The 15461-nt window shown below is 39.2% G+C and overlaps 1 protein-coding gene across 2 annotated transcripts in view; it reads right to left on the reverse strand.

Annotated features, from left to right (window-relative positions):
- Positions 1–8952: 8952 nt before the first annotated feature.
- The window catches only part of EFHC2 (EF-hand domain containing 2), a 76869-nt gene continuing 70360 nt past the window's right edge, over positions 8953–15461 (reverse strand). For both annotated transcript variants that reach the window (XM_067545315.1, XM_067545314.1), the window contains exons 14-15: positions 12161–12266; positions 8953–9278 (exon numbers count right to left, since the gene is read on the reverse strand). In XM_067545315.1, coding sequence (XP_067401416.1) covers positions 9183–9278; positions 12161–12266 — 202 coding nt within the window. In that variant the 3' untranslated portion in view covers positions 8953–9182. The remainder of the gene's footprint in view (positions 9279–12160; positions 12267–15461) is intronic.

Consider the following 15461-nt stretch of genomic DNA (forward strand, 5'->3'; position numbering starts at 1 on the left):
CGTGAGTGCCTCATTTATGAGAAGAGCAATTTTGGAGGAGGCTGACACATGTAATATGTCCAGCAGCTCATGCTGGGACTCAACAATCTCTTCGAGGGGGATTTGAAGCATGTCTGCAATTCTTCTGAACAGCTCCTGAAATTGCTTTAAATTGTCTCCTGTTGTAGGTGGCGGAGGCATGATGGTCTCATCTGGGTAGAAGGAGATGTTAGTTGCAGGAGTGGTCTCCTGATCTAGAGCCTCCTCTGTTTCCTCAAATGTCTCCTCAGGGAACTCGTGGGATCCCACCTCTGATGCTGATGGGGAGCACCTCTGGTCTTTCCCTGAAGGTACTAGGAGACTTGGAGTAATGCTACCTATATGGTATCCACGGGTCCCAGTATGGCCACTGTGGCGGGAATGGCATTGGTAGTGACATCCATGGATGTCCATACCACCCCTAGCTGCCAGCTCTAGAACAGTGTCTTGGCTGGTCCTGCAGATCTGTTCTGATGCTTCCGTGGATGGGTGAAAAGTGTTGTAATAAATAAACATCTCCCTGCTCATCCTCCTTCTCCCACTGAGAGCCTGCCTGCTTAGGGTCATTGGCTTTGGCAGTATCAGTGGTACCGGAAAATCCTACTGACTCGCAGGTACTTAGCTGTCGTGCAGTTGGTACCGAAGATGTGGAGAAAATTGGGGAACACTTATTTTTTAAGGCTCCCTTTGTAAGAGAAGAGGTAGCTCTCTTCTTCACCCTTTTTTAGACGACAGGTCCCTCCTGGGCAGAGTAAGTGAGGGAAGTCTGTCAGAAGCCATGGTAGGCAACTAGTGATCTTGAGGAATTTGCAATCCCGGTTCAGAGGCCAGGCAGAGAGATTTCTCCATAAGGATAGATTTAAGTTTAAGGTCCCTCGCTTTCCTGGCACGGGCCTTAAGGTTGTGGCAATGGGAGCACTTCTGAGGTACGTGTGTCTCCCCCAAGCAGCAGACACTCTGGGAATGTTCATCTAATACTAGAATTGCCTCTCGGCAAGAGAGGCAACATTTAAATCCCGGAGATCTGGACATTCCCAGGTGAGATTGTCCCTGAGAGGGGTTAACAAAAACCTAAAATAAAATTAATGATATTTTTTAAACTGGGAGAAAAAGAAAGGAAAAGGGATAGAAAAACAGATTCTGACTAACTATTCTGTCTACTACAGTATACAGCTGATCCTAAATCTAAGATAAGTTGTGTAGAAGCACTGCTGGAGCTCCAACTCAGCAAGGGCGGTTGAGAAGGAACTGAGAGGGGGGTTGGCCGCGCAGCGCTAGTTAATGAACACTACAGCGCGAGACGGGGAGACTCCATGTGCGCCCAACCAGGTACTGCTGTTGAAATTCTCCAACTAGAGGCACACAATCACCTGAAATGGAACACCCACAGGGACATCACCTCCTCCTTGTTCAGAGGGAGGACCTGAAGAGCTTTCCATCACTGCAACATCTTCATTCTCTAGCCCCTTTGGGCTCCCTCTCCTTGCCCCTTAATTATCCTTCCTGATATTATTGGCATCAGTTGTACTTCCTCAGGGCCACCTACTCCAGGGAGCTGAACCTGTTTCCCTTAAAGGGGCCAGTCATCCCATGATAGAAACATTTACATAAAAACAAAATGAAATTCATAAACAGACCCTTGAGAGGAGGGTATCATTCACTTGACAGTTGCATGCTCAAGGTTTGACTCTGTCTTTCAACTTGTGTTGCATTAACATCAACACTATAAATCTATGTATAGCTCTACCCCTCTAGCAGGGAAACACTTACCCAGGAGGCTTTCCAGAGGAGGGCAAATATTCCAAAAAATATCATAATACCATTTTTCTGATAATCCAGAAGGTAATAGACACAATTGCCTTTGATTTGTAACCCTGCTTCACAACAGAGGATGCACTTCTCACACATGTACTTTCATGCAAAAGTGCTTACTGATAAAGGAAGGAAAAGAAATACAGAAAAGTGAGAACCTTTCCCACCAAGAAATCAGTGGCAGTTGAGGGCACTCAATGACTTAAAGAATAGAGCCCTGAGGTCACCACAATCCTAATGTTAAACCTCAACTGAACAATTACCGCTGTAAGTTAAGGGCCTGATCCAAAGCTGGCTAAGTCAACAGGAATCTTTCCACTGATTTCAATGGACCTTGCAGTAATGCCTAAATGTATATATTTGGTTAAAAAATATAAATCTGAGGAGTTCAGTATTCTTCTTCTCTGTAACTCATGTAACATCATACTTGGCTGCTTCAATTAAGGAATATTTTGAAGTAATGAACTGATTCCAGTCCTCAGTTCAGTTCCCACCAGAGGTTTTTATATATAAACATTTGTCTGTCACTTTACCAATTCCCTAAATGTCAGCGCTGTTATCATAGACCTACAGGTATAATAGGCTTTATAGGCCAATTTACAGACTTTTCTTAGGAGAGGGTGTGTGATGCACTGTACCACTCACCAATATAAATAGATATGCAGAGCATTTTAAGAATGTTCTCTGGTGGATAGGAATTATTGCTTTTCGTATCCTGATATAGTTTTGCTAAAGTTACTTAAAAACCCTCTCTCAATTGTGAGCTCTGGATTTCATTGAAGTCACAATCAATTTTTACATCATGTTGTGTGTGAGGATGTGGGGAGAGGGAAGACAGCAAAATAATATCCATTTATGCTGAATTAAGGTCAGATCCTGTTCCCACTGAAATTAATAATAAAACTGCCATTGACTTTAATGATGCAGGATCAGCTTGACCATTAGGATTGTCTTTTCTAACAAAGCCCTCTGCTCCAATAGAATGCTGTCTCTTGTTTATCTAATCAGAAACACTGATTTTGTCTCAGTGAGTTTTCTTTTCTTCATTTTGTGTTTTCCTACTGGGAATCAGTGGGTACATCTCTGAATCTGCTGAGTGGCCATGAAATGTTAGTGAGTGTTCCATGCAGAAAGTGTTGAAATGCATTTGCATGTTTGTCTAGGAATTACACCACCGTTAGATACATTTATTCCTGAAACATAACCCAAGAGCAAAATAAAAAGGATAGTTAAATTAAAACAGATCTAAATCCAACAGAGAATACATGTGCTTCCTGCTAATTGCACTTGCACAGAAAAAATGTTTGATGGCGATATTTCTGGAGGTTCTGTTTGCATAATAACTAGGTCTTTGGAAGCCTTAAATGTCAACCCCACCCCATCAGCATAAAGGTCACAAATGCAATAGCACAAAGGTCAAAAGCATGAATCTCAATAGCCATTTGAGATACGATCGCACTCTGAGACAAACTCTCACAAAAAATGACAAATAGAAACGATATCATGATGAAAAAAACTAAATAAAAACAGGAGTTCCATAAGAGGGACACGTTATATGTGGGAGAGGGGGATGGAGAGGAATTGATCCATTACATTCGCTCTGACTTTTCATGCAATAATGGATTAACTCAACCATGGAGGCCAAAACATTCAGCTATTTTGATTAATTCAAACATATACACAAAATGAATGTACTTCAGCAAAAAACTCCCCAGGCTCACCGAACAACTGATTACTTAATTAAATGGAGTCTTGGCATCTTACAAAATGTATTTCAATGCATTTGTATTTTTTAGATAAAGCAAGGGGTTGGTGTTGTTTGCAAATGACTTCATTAATCACTCCTTCAGTTCTGAATCAAAAGGAGTTCCTACTACAAAAGCTTTGCCTATATTAACCTTCAGGCTGCCATTAATGCCCACAAACTCTCTTCCACTAATTCGTTTATCTATCAAAATGGAAAAGTGCTGGCAGCAAAAAGGTTAAAGAGAGGTAAAAATCCAGACACTTGTGGTGGTGTTTTTTAAATAAATATACTTGAATAATCCCAGTGGAGGGGATTTTTGTACCCACTTTCCACAGAGGAAAAAGGCAAGGTGAAGACACCACCAGAGCTTTTCAAATGAAACCTTTTTTTTTTTTTTTAAATTTAAAAAGGAAGTTTTTTCTATTGCCTGCAGCAAATTCAGAATGCATCATCACTGTTGCCAGACCACCTGGGACATAAGGAGGATGAGAGATTTCCAGATGGGTTTTAAGACAATTCATTTATATTTATATAGCCAGAATAAATGTTTTTCCTGAGATAGCATTTCCCATTTTGTATCTAGACCACCAACAAAAGAGAAATTCTAGGGCATTAATAGTCTTGGTGTTTACAGCTTTGGCATTTATTAACTTGTGGGAGCTGTTTATTGACTCATAAACAGTACTAATGGGGATATTATCTCTAAATTAGATAAGTATTACAGTATTTGGGTTAGTGAAGAGAAAGGTTTAAAGCAGTTACATAGTTTCAATTTATCACAATTACCAATATGATCCCATAATGGGAATTTAATTGCTAACTGTTGGCTTATTCTATGAAAAAACTACAGTAATAACTTATGACATATCGCATATGCACATGAATGCAAACACACACACTGACACGCACACTGCTCCATACCTCCTTTCTCTCCTACTTTCTAATATAATATATTTCTATTATAGTGACTAAATTCATTAGGGCATCAATTCAGCAGTTCAGCAAAGCATTTAAGCATGTGTCAGCCACATTGAGTTCAGTGAGATTCAAACACATGCTTAAGTTGCTTTGCTAAATAGAGATGGCCTTAAAGTCATGCTCAAATGCTTTGATGAACTGGCGCCTAGAAGAGCAACACAGATAAGGAGAAATCCTGGCTCCAATGAAGTCAATTGGAGTTTTGCTTCCAGAGGATTCAGACCATCCAGCTATGCAAAGTAACAGCATACATAATTTGATACCTGGCTGGCCTTTCTTCTTCTCTCTTCCTTCCAATTGCTTGTTAAACTCCCTCATTGTCTTGTTTTGCTTTACACTGCAGTCTTTTTGGAGGTGAAGAGAATTTCTTCCTATGTGTTGTACAGCGCCTCGCACAATGAAGCCCAGATCCTAGTTAGGGCCTGTGGGGCACTACCATAATAAGCAAGAAGAAAATAATCTCCCTTCAATAACTTTCAGATGCCCTTCACTAAAGTGCAATTTTTACTTCTCAAAAGTTGTGGTACTAAATATAGCCAGTCATTTTTTAAATCCTTGGTAAACCTGATTTAGCTTAAGTTGCTGTTCTTCTTTCTTGTATTTTGATGTTCTGTATTAATGATCCTAATGATAAATGACACTATTTACCCCCAAATGTTCAAAGTGTGGCTCTGTACCCTACCTCAATGGGAGGGGCGAGGCATCTGAGACAGGAAGACGTTCTCTAGGAGCGAGGGGACATTCAGCAGACTTAGGACGAAGGATATGGGGCCCTACCCCCATCAAGATACTAGTTTTTTTCTCCCTAGTGCTGCATCACCTAGATGAGATTGCAAGATGTTATGCATGGCTCTGTAATTCCTTATGAGGAACCATGGGAGCATCTGATGGTGTTTAACCAGAAATAAGCCAGCGAGTTGCTATTGGTGAATGAGGGACGTTGCACTCCTCTTATTGTTGAGTGACAAAAACCTTCTGAAGGTTCAGACATCATGGTATTAAGATCTTTGCAGATCTTACATGGGAAGTTTGTACCCGGGGATACTGAATTGCCTTTTGAGCTAAGAGACAGACCAAAGAGAGGGTCTAGCAGTTTGTTTTGGGAGGGGGGCCTCCCTAGCATGAGATGGGATCAGCACTTTCTCTTGACACCTGATGTAATAATGAGGAAGCGTGACCTCATCATCATCTTCACTTATCTGGGCAAAAATGACTTGGTGGCCTGAAGGAGAGTGAATTGCACAGGGAGTAAGTGGAACTGACCGGGATGTACATGAGGGCGGTACAGTTGGGAGAGCTGGTGTTCTGAGCAGGGCATGGAAAAACATTGTCAGATGAGAAACTTCACTCATGTTCATGGTAAGCTGATGCTGATTCATGATGAGACTGTTTCTGGATGCCCGCATCCGTTATGCATGCTGGAGTTCATTTGCAGGTTGAAGATGTTGTGGGGGATGGCAGCTTAGCAATGCATTAGTTGCACCCGGTGGCAGGCCGTCCTTGCTGTGTTATGACAAGTTGTGTGGCTGAAGCAGCTGTTATTGAGGAATATGTAGAATTCCCATTCTGTCAGGTATCACAACTCTCAAACCCAGGCAGGCGGGGTGGGGGTGGGGGAGAGGTGTGCCAAACAAGAGTCTTACTTTCTGTGCCCAACAGCTTACATGAGGGAAGTGCAGCTAATACCTCACCACCAGAGACTACTCCCACTGACTCAGCTGGGTCAGGAGACTAGAAGCAGACTTCGGACTGGACACCACCAGGCATAAAACTTCCTCTTCCTGTCCCACCCTTTGTGTGAGCAACTATTGCTAGGTCTGCTGCTGATCAAATGCCAGAGACCAAGCTCCTGCCCCTTGTCCCTGTTATCATACCTTGATCCTTGTTCCTGCCTCTTCAGCTGTTTTCCACTCTAAGGTTTCCTCGCCCTAATTCCAGTGACTGGCTCTGGCCTGACCCTCGGCATGAATTCTGACTCTGATTCTGGCTTAATCCTTGGCGTGACTACTGAATCCACCCTGGAACTGACCTTTGGTGTGGCTCCTGGCTCCGACTCTGGGCTTGGCGTGGCTTCTGATGCCACCCCACTGTGGCCCCTGCCACATTCTCAGGACCTGGGTTGAGCTAGTAAGTTAATATTGGGTACTCTACAAGTTCCAGTCAGCAGAGTGGGGAGGGGCAGTGCCTCAATGTGCATCTCTTACCTTCTGCCATGCAGAACTGGGATATTTGTGGACAGGAGATATATTTAGGATATGAGGGAGGCTCCTCTCCAGAGACGGTTAGTTAAGCTCAATGGCAAGGATTGCCTCCCACTTTATGTGATAAGTGCTTTAAAGTTGTGGCCTTATGCCATCTGGAAACATAATCTTATGATATGGTCTTCATTCAGGCATCTCATTAGTAATGTGAAGAGAGAGAGGAAGCTGGTGGCAGGATTAGAGAAGGGGTTGAAATAATTAGGGGGTGTATGCTTTATGTTACATTATACAAACAATAAGACTGGCTGATGACTGGCTGGGGCCTTTTCATTGCCACTTGTGAACAGAAGATCTGGTGAAAATTACTTGTAACATGTAATTTCACACAACTTTGCCAGGCGCATTATGAACATGGTGGCAAGGAATGAAAAACCTGACAAGAACCTGCTATGCACCATTCCTAGTAGATTTTTCCATGGTTATCAATGTTGCCTAGGGCACGAGAGAAAAAGAAGGCACAGACAGAAATGGGGAGAAAATTCAATGAGAGTATTACTAAAAATACACAGAATAGCATTACAAAACAGTGAAAAGACAGAAAGCTGATAGTTCTCTACCTTTCTTTCCAACAAAAACAAGCCTTGTTACTTATCCACACAGAGATCTTGTCAGATGTGAGAAGGCATTTTCAAGTCTAAAATAGCTTAAGGAATGTCTTGATCACAGTTTGTAAGTACCTACATAGGGAACAAAAATTTGGTACTATAGGGCCCTTCGCATTATCAAATAAAGGGATAACAAGATCCAATCGCTGGAAGCTGAAGCTAGACAAATTCAGACTGGAAATAAGCACACATTTTTAATGATGAGGGTAATTAAGCTTTGGAACAACTTACTAAGGGTTGCGGTGGATTTTCCATCACTGGCAATTTTTAAATCAAAATTGGATTTTTTTCTGTAAGAGATGCTCTAGTTCAAACAAGAATTAAATCCGGGGACTCCTATGGCCTGTGTTAAGCAAGATGTCAGACTAGATGATCACAATGGCCACTTTTGGCCTTGGAATCCATAATTTCATAGAGTCCAGTCTATGTTTAAAATTTAAGACTACAAAACAAACCTGATTTAAATAATCTATCTAAAAACTTACTGTTTCTAATACCAAATCATAAAATACAGACGTGACTTTCCAATTAACAACAAACTGATTTGCGGAATGAAACTGTTCTTTGAGAAAATTATAGTTAGATTAATTTTGGCAATTTAAATAAGGTAAGTATTTGTCTTTCTAAATAAAGCACTTGTCTTTCTCCTTGAATTGCAATTTGAGATAAAAATCTGTGAACCTCAGTCAAAGAATTTGATAATTTCACAAAAGTAACCAGAAAATATTAGCAGAGACCTGGGAGTCAGGACCTTCTGAGTTCTAATCCTGGCTCTTCTAGTGACTTCTCCTGTTGCCTCAGGCAAGTCCCTTCACATCTCTGCCTCAGCTTCCCCACCCTTCTTAAACTGGGATAATAATACTTACCAACTCACAAGAGTGTAGTGACAATGAATGAAGTCATGTCTAAACATGGCTTTGAACTTGTACAGTGCTATATACGTGCAAAGTACTGACAAGAACTCCACTTAATCATCACAGTCTTGAACAATGGGTAGGGTATCAATTAGTTTCAGTTGGAAAAGTGCTGTTTTACACTGAGGACACCCATTCACTAAGACTGGACTAAAATCACCAATTCATTTCACCCAGATCCCCCAATAAGTTTTGAGGTCTTTCAATTTAGGATGTATGTAAAGCAAAAAATCAAGAGCTCTGAGCTTCCGTGCCATGCTTGCAAGATATCTACTTCTATATTAGTAGGCTGTAATTATCTCTGATACCAGGAAATGTTATGCTGTACTAGAACCCCACTATTATTTCCTCCACAAACTAAATGGCTTTGACATAAACAACACTTAAGATTCAGCACAGGGAAACACTGATATAAAACTAAACAGCATGAAGAAAAAAAGTGAACAGAATATTTAATTATTGAGCTTGTATAGTCTGACAATGTTGTCAGTGATCATTTTTTGTTTGTTTGCAGATGAGAATGATTTAGGTTCAGTCATGCTTTGCTACATTTGATTCTCACAGTAAGATTCTGAATATTTGTGCATTCTACATATAACCAAACATGAAGATGAGTTTAAAGGATATTTTTAATTGTGCTCATGTACCCACAGTACAGTACTTTGTATTTTGAAAGAATTACAAAAATATATGAACTATATTTCTACACTGGTGTAAGAAATTTAAATTCAATAAAATCTATATCTTTGATTCTTTTATTTTTTTAAGGAAAGTTTACAGTATCTGTCCAGATATGCTTGGTGAAGTTGCAACAGTAATTCAAAAGAAGTGACCTGCACAGACCAAATTATTCTTCAATGCCAAAAACATCCTCTATTAGGGGTAAATATTTTATCCTTTTCACTGGAAGGGATGGTGGCTGCCCACTCCAGTCATCTTCATACTGAAAATGATAAACAAAAGGACAAACTTAGAACTGCATTTTGAAAACCAAAATAACAAGAAATGTCACAAAATAATGTTAAGCGAGTTACTACATTTCTGCATGCGAATCATGGGTGAAAAAAACAAATGTATCAAGAATATCCTCCTAAAGAATATGATATTATAGATTTTGATCAATGCTGCTGAAGTTTTAATTAAAAATATCCCATCAGCTCCTCTTCTGCGCAATTTTTTTAAAAAAAATTAAAGACTACTGTACTGTTTTGTTCAGCTAGACACCTATGCTTCAAAGACTAGTAGGTTAGCTAAGAGAACAAGACATATTTTGTAGGACTTGTCAGCTTCCAAACTAGTAGACAGAAAGAAGAGGAAATGTAAGTTAGAAGATCAAAACTTGAGGACTGAGTCAGAGTAAGAACACAAACTGAAGTTTTTGTTTGACAAACATAATCATCTTACACTTAGAAATATTAATGTAATGCATGTTAAATCACTGCTGGGATAAAGATTCAGCTGGAAAATTCAAAGAATCAATAGAAGGATTTAAATTCCCTTTGATATCTTCCCTCTCTCTTTCTTCTTTTGTTACTCATCTTTTTCATTAAAATGTACTCGTCTAAAATAAATCCAGTATTATATATTACAGCTAATGAACAAAATAATAAACTGAATAAATAATGCTGCCACAACCAATCTGAACATAGTTTACTAATATGTTTGTTAACATACTGTATTTCAGGACATCTCAGTATGCTATGTAATTTACAGCTTTTTAGACAATTAGTGCAGAAGTAATTCTCCTATCGAGCAGATAACTTAATTCACCTCTATGGCTTGGGGAAGGGGCTATCTTTTTGTTCTGTGTTTGCACAGTGCCTAGCACAATGGGCTCCTGGTCCATGACTGAGGCTCTATTGCACTACAGTAATGCAAATAATAAATAAGAATATTACCAACAACTTCCATTTTTTTTTTTTACCTTGACTACAACCTTGCTCCCCTCAAGTCCATTCCCTGAGCTGCTGGTAAGATTGTCGTTCTGGCCTGAGGCTCTATGTCAGTTCACTTTCTGGAAGCCCCTCCATTGGCGCAACCGCAAAGACACATTTCTTTTCCTGACCTTTACAGTGTAACCCTACCCAAATTATCCCTGATATTTCATTATACTTATCACAGCCTTTGTTCCACTAAAGATGCCACCTTGACCTCCTGCTTGGTGTTCACAAGTGTCCCATATATACTGCAAAAATTCCCTGCCAAAATCCATAAAATCAGTCCTCCCTCAAATCATCTCTGCCATGATGCCTATAAAACACTGTCATATGATAACTGCAAGGCAAATGACAAGCTATTATCACTACCACTGATTGGCTTATTATGACTACAAATTGAGCACATTGCCTCTCCTCACTAACACCCAGCTCCCTCCCCGCACTGAAGTTCCACTTCAAGCACACCACCTACAAGAAATCAGACAGTGTTTAATGGCTGGTCTGAGGCAGTTGAGCAGGCAGCCAATACAGCTAGAGAAAAATATGAAATAAATAACAAGCATACATTTTTGTATATTTTTCTGCCTCTTTCACCTCCACCCTTCATACGGTGCTCATCCTCTTAGTTTGTCAGTGCTTTGGACCAGAGACTGCATCTACCTCTCTGTTTGCACAGCACCTAGTACAACAGTGTCTTAATCCTAACAAGCGTCACTGGGCGCTATCACAATCTTGAGTAGAATTCCTAACCCCCTGTTGACTGTGTTTGAAAAGTGCCCTCATCAAAACACAGAACACACACTTTTCTAATCTGTAACATATCCAGTATAATGCAGATGTTGTAAAAAAATATGTACCGGGTCTTGCTTAGATGCATACAAGAAAGAAAATTCTTCCCAATTAAGGAGTCCAAGGAAAATGACACCAAGGGCAGCTTAGCAGCTCAGGAGCACTGTGCCCTAACTAGCTCCCACAGACAGTTTTATAGGCTCCAGAAGAGCAAGTAGGGAAGCCACTATGTTGTCAGGATGACATCACAGCACTTGCATAACACTGGTGAAAACATGCAGCTGCCAAATTTAAAATGCAGTGACCCCCTATGCTTCTAAAAGAGAGGAGACTAAATGAAACATATTCAATATCAGCAGTCAAGGGCTAGGTCAGAAGAGCAATGTTATATTTGCACTAAGACACTTTGGATTTCTTTGCTATGACATTTTTAAAAAATCGATTTGATTGGATTATGCACAATTCTATTTTAAACCATTCTATTCTAATACCAGCGCGAAACAGCCAAGTCAAATCAATCTTGGTGGTTTGTCAAAATAACATTTTTACTTACCCTAAGAACTAAGCTGACAGAGATATATTGGTTGATTTCTCCATGATACTCCCACTACCTACCAAGGAAGTGGTGTATTCTGTGCAAGTTTCCACAGAGTTATAGAAAATTGTAGTTACGTTTTGCAATGTCAGTAGAGTTTGTAGAATTTCCTGATAATTGTGATTTCCGAACATAAGGTTTGTGTAACAGAAAGTGTGAGGACCGGCTAGTCATGCCCTTGTTCATCGGGGAGCACAGCCATTTTCCCTTCTTATATTTCCCTAGAAATCCATTAGAGATGTGTCATCCACTGTGCACAAAAGACTGACAGAGTTCCCCTGCCTTACACTGGTTCTCTGCTTTGCCCAATCCCTCACAGCAGAAACAAACTGAAAAACTCAGAGAAGATCCATAAAGATCAAGTCCCAGATATTCTTTGTTGGATAAATCAATTATGTTAATCTGTTTTGACTGAATGACATCAGCATCAGTATGAAAGGGGCTCTCAGGTTTCTGTGCACTGCTTTTTTTTGTTTTGTTTTGTTTTAAATGCATTAACTTTACCTTTATAGGAACCTTTATTGTCTGGAAAGTAGGAATTGGATTCTCTCTCCAATTCAGCCCATTGACAAACTTCTTATAATCTACTTGTTCCTCACCATCTTCGAACCTAAAAGCAGAATATTTATACATACGTTGATTCAGTTATTACATATTTTAATATACTTTGCCATTTTTTACATCACACAACAAATTACATTTTTGGATAATTAATTTGAAAAATATAGAAAATGGACAACAGCCTAAGGAGAAGACTCTGCAGAATATGTATTTCTACTGTACCAGATCTATAGAACACTTTACTCTTTATAACTGTCTGCCATATAGGATTTTTCATTGTCTTTAAAGTTTGCTAGAGTTCAACTCATTTCATTTTTTAAAAAACATTCCTATTAATCCATTTTTCTTCAATACATGAATGTTATGATCAGTGGCAGCCTTATAGTTTTGGGATAAGGAGTGAAAATGTCCTCAGAGGCATCCCGTAAAATCCTGTCTTAGTTTCAGAGAGAATCTGCTGCGGCTATAAACAATAGCAAATACAGTTGATCTGGTTTATTTTGTTACTTTGATCAGTAATCATTTCATAAAAATAAGCACCCATCCAAAATGCTCTGTGCACCCCTTTTGTGATCACTTTTACAATCGACACGTACACTCTGACATCTTCCAGGCTTTTCGCTAATAAATTATAATTGGGCTTTAAAAAATCATCCTTATCATTTGGTAGCTATTTTATAGCGTTGTTCTTGATTTCATAGGTTAAATATTTGTTTTCTTTATTCATAAGGATCTTTTCCTAAATGGGATGCTCCATGATCACAAGTGTCACAGGAACTAAGGCCTGGCTAAGACCAATTATTACTCTAACAAGTCATTGGCCCAAGGCATGAAGAATGTACTCAAAAGACTTTCAGAAGTCTTTGGCTTGAACTGACATGTCTCAGGGGAGCAGATAGTTAGAGGCTATTTCCACTTCCATTGACTTGGGTGGTACAACATCAGACCTGAAGGCCCCAGTTCAGCAAAGCACTTAAGCACATGCTGAACTTTAGGCACCCAAGTAATCATATTGATTTAAATAACTTCAGTGGGACTACTTGGATACCATATGCTTAACTGCTTTTATAAACTGAGGCCTCAATGCTTTCCAACTGCCAACTAGCAATTGGTTCTTGAATTTCAGGCCTAAACATTCTGCTGCCGGCACCATATCAGAAATGTAAGAGAGAAGATGAATGTAGGATGTCATCTTCACAGAACAATTATTGCAGTTTATTAACAATTTCTGTTCATAAACAATTATAGTTTGTGCTCACTCAAAAATAAATTAATATGGTATAAAACCCTCGTCTTGTCAGTGGGGTGTTTCTAGTAAAAATAACAACCCCATTACCTTAAGGGAGGGTTCATAAAGAAAACTGAACAAATGCAGAAAATAAACTTGGTGACATAAAAGCAAAATATAACAAATCCCAGTAACCCCTTTTGTTTAATAAGTACAAAGAGAGAGAATAAAACATACTGAGAGAAATAAAAAGAGATGTTAGTAATAAGTAGCAATATAAAGTAGGCTAGTGATTAGAAAGAAATGAGATCAAGAACACCACTATAACTATCTATACCCTACCTGACCAAAGTTGATAGGGAATCTGGGGTACTATCATGAAAATGCCTCATATAATAACTATTTATTTTTAGTTTTGGCACACACAGAATCATTAACATCATTTTAGTCAGTGGCCTACTTTTGAAAAATACAGAATCATAGCAATGTAGAGCTGAAAGGGACCTCAAGAAGTCATCAAGTCCAGCCCCATGTGCTGAGGCCAGAATCAAGTACACCTAGACCATCCCTCACCGATGTTTGTCCCGTTCTGAAAAATCTCCAGGGATAGGGATTCCATCACTTCCCTTAAAAACCTATTCCAGAGTTTAACTACCCTTATAGTTAGAAAGTTTTCCCTAATATCTAACCTAAATCTCCCTTGCTGCAGATTAAACCCATTACTTTTTATTCTATCTTCAGTGGACTATTGATCACTGCCCTCTTTATAAACAGCCCTTCACATATTTGAAGGCTGTTATCAGGTCTCACCTCAGTCTTCTTTTCTCAAGACTAAACACGCCAAGTTCTTTTTTAAACCTTTCCTCATAGGTCTGGTTTTCTAAACTTTTTACCATTTTTGTTGCTCACCTTTAGACACTCTCCAATTTGTCCCTATCTTTCCTACAGTGTGGTGCTCAGAATGGGGACCAGTACTCCAGGCCTCACAAGTGCTGAGTAGAGCAGGACAAATACTTCCTACTTTTTGATTAAGAATCTAGCATGCACCATAAAAGTTGACTGGCATTAACCTTTGATTGCACATAGATTTTGGTATGATCTATGGTGCACACACATTGTTTGAATTTCATAAACCTTCTGACATGTGGTTTGTTTTTGTTTTCATAGTAGTATTTTGTAATATTACTTTCACACCCACTGAAGAAAAAGTTAGAGTACAACATTTATTATGTTGACATCCTAAAACTGTCACCCAGAATAATGTTCACAGTGTATGTTCACAGTATATAGGTTGGCCATTTAATATAATCCACAGCACAGACTCAGAGTTGTACAAGTTAACCAAGCAGTTTTTATATGGGAAAAGTGAAAAAATGTAATTACTTAAACTTATGCTGGACAGCTTTTATCTAAGACTGTATAGGTGCAATCCAGTGACTCCCACTGACTTAAACAAGCATTGGATTGGGGCCTAAGTCCTTTGATCTGACTTTGAAAGCAGCTTGAACAGCTAGGAACACTGTCTCTGAAGTCAGACCCTTAACTAGAGCTAAAAATTTTCAAACCTGATAGCTAATAATTAGGTTCCTAAATTCATATTTAGGCAGCTATGCAAAAGGGCTTGAAAATATTCCAAATTCATACTGGCATATAGTAGGTGGATACAAATCCCTTGATTCCCATATAGTGTTCCTGCTTACACAGGTGAATTTGGACAGGTCAATTTGAATAAGGAGATGTCTCATTTCTGAGTTATGATTTGGGAGTCTAGATGGACTGGAAAAAGATGCCCTATATTTGAATGATCAGAGTGAACATGAGTAGAAACGATAATGCTTTTCAATAACAAAGGAAGTTAGATTTGCCAAATCCAAAAGGAGACAATTAAGATCACTTGAAACTTGTCCCCCTTTAGTTTAGCTCTAGAATGTCTTCACAGCATTTGAGGTTAGGATATAGTATAAGAATCATTCCTCTCCACAACATTTGGAGAACAATTTTATTTTCTTTGGCAGA

This window comes from Emydura macquarii, unplaced genomic scaffold (genome assembly GCF_026122565.2).
Source record: "Emydura macquarii macquarii isolate MOO-44397 ecotype Brisbane River unplaced genomic scaffold, CSIRO-AGI_Emac_v2 contig_1043, whole genome shotgun sequence".
In the NCBI taxonomy this organism is placed as follows: domain Eukaryota; kingdom Metazoa; phylum Chordata; order Testudines; family Chelidae; genus Emydura; species Emydura macquarii.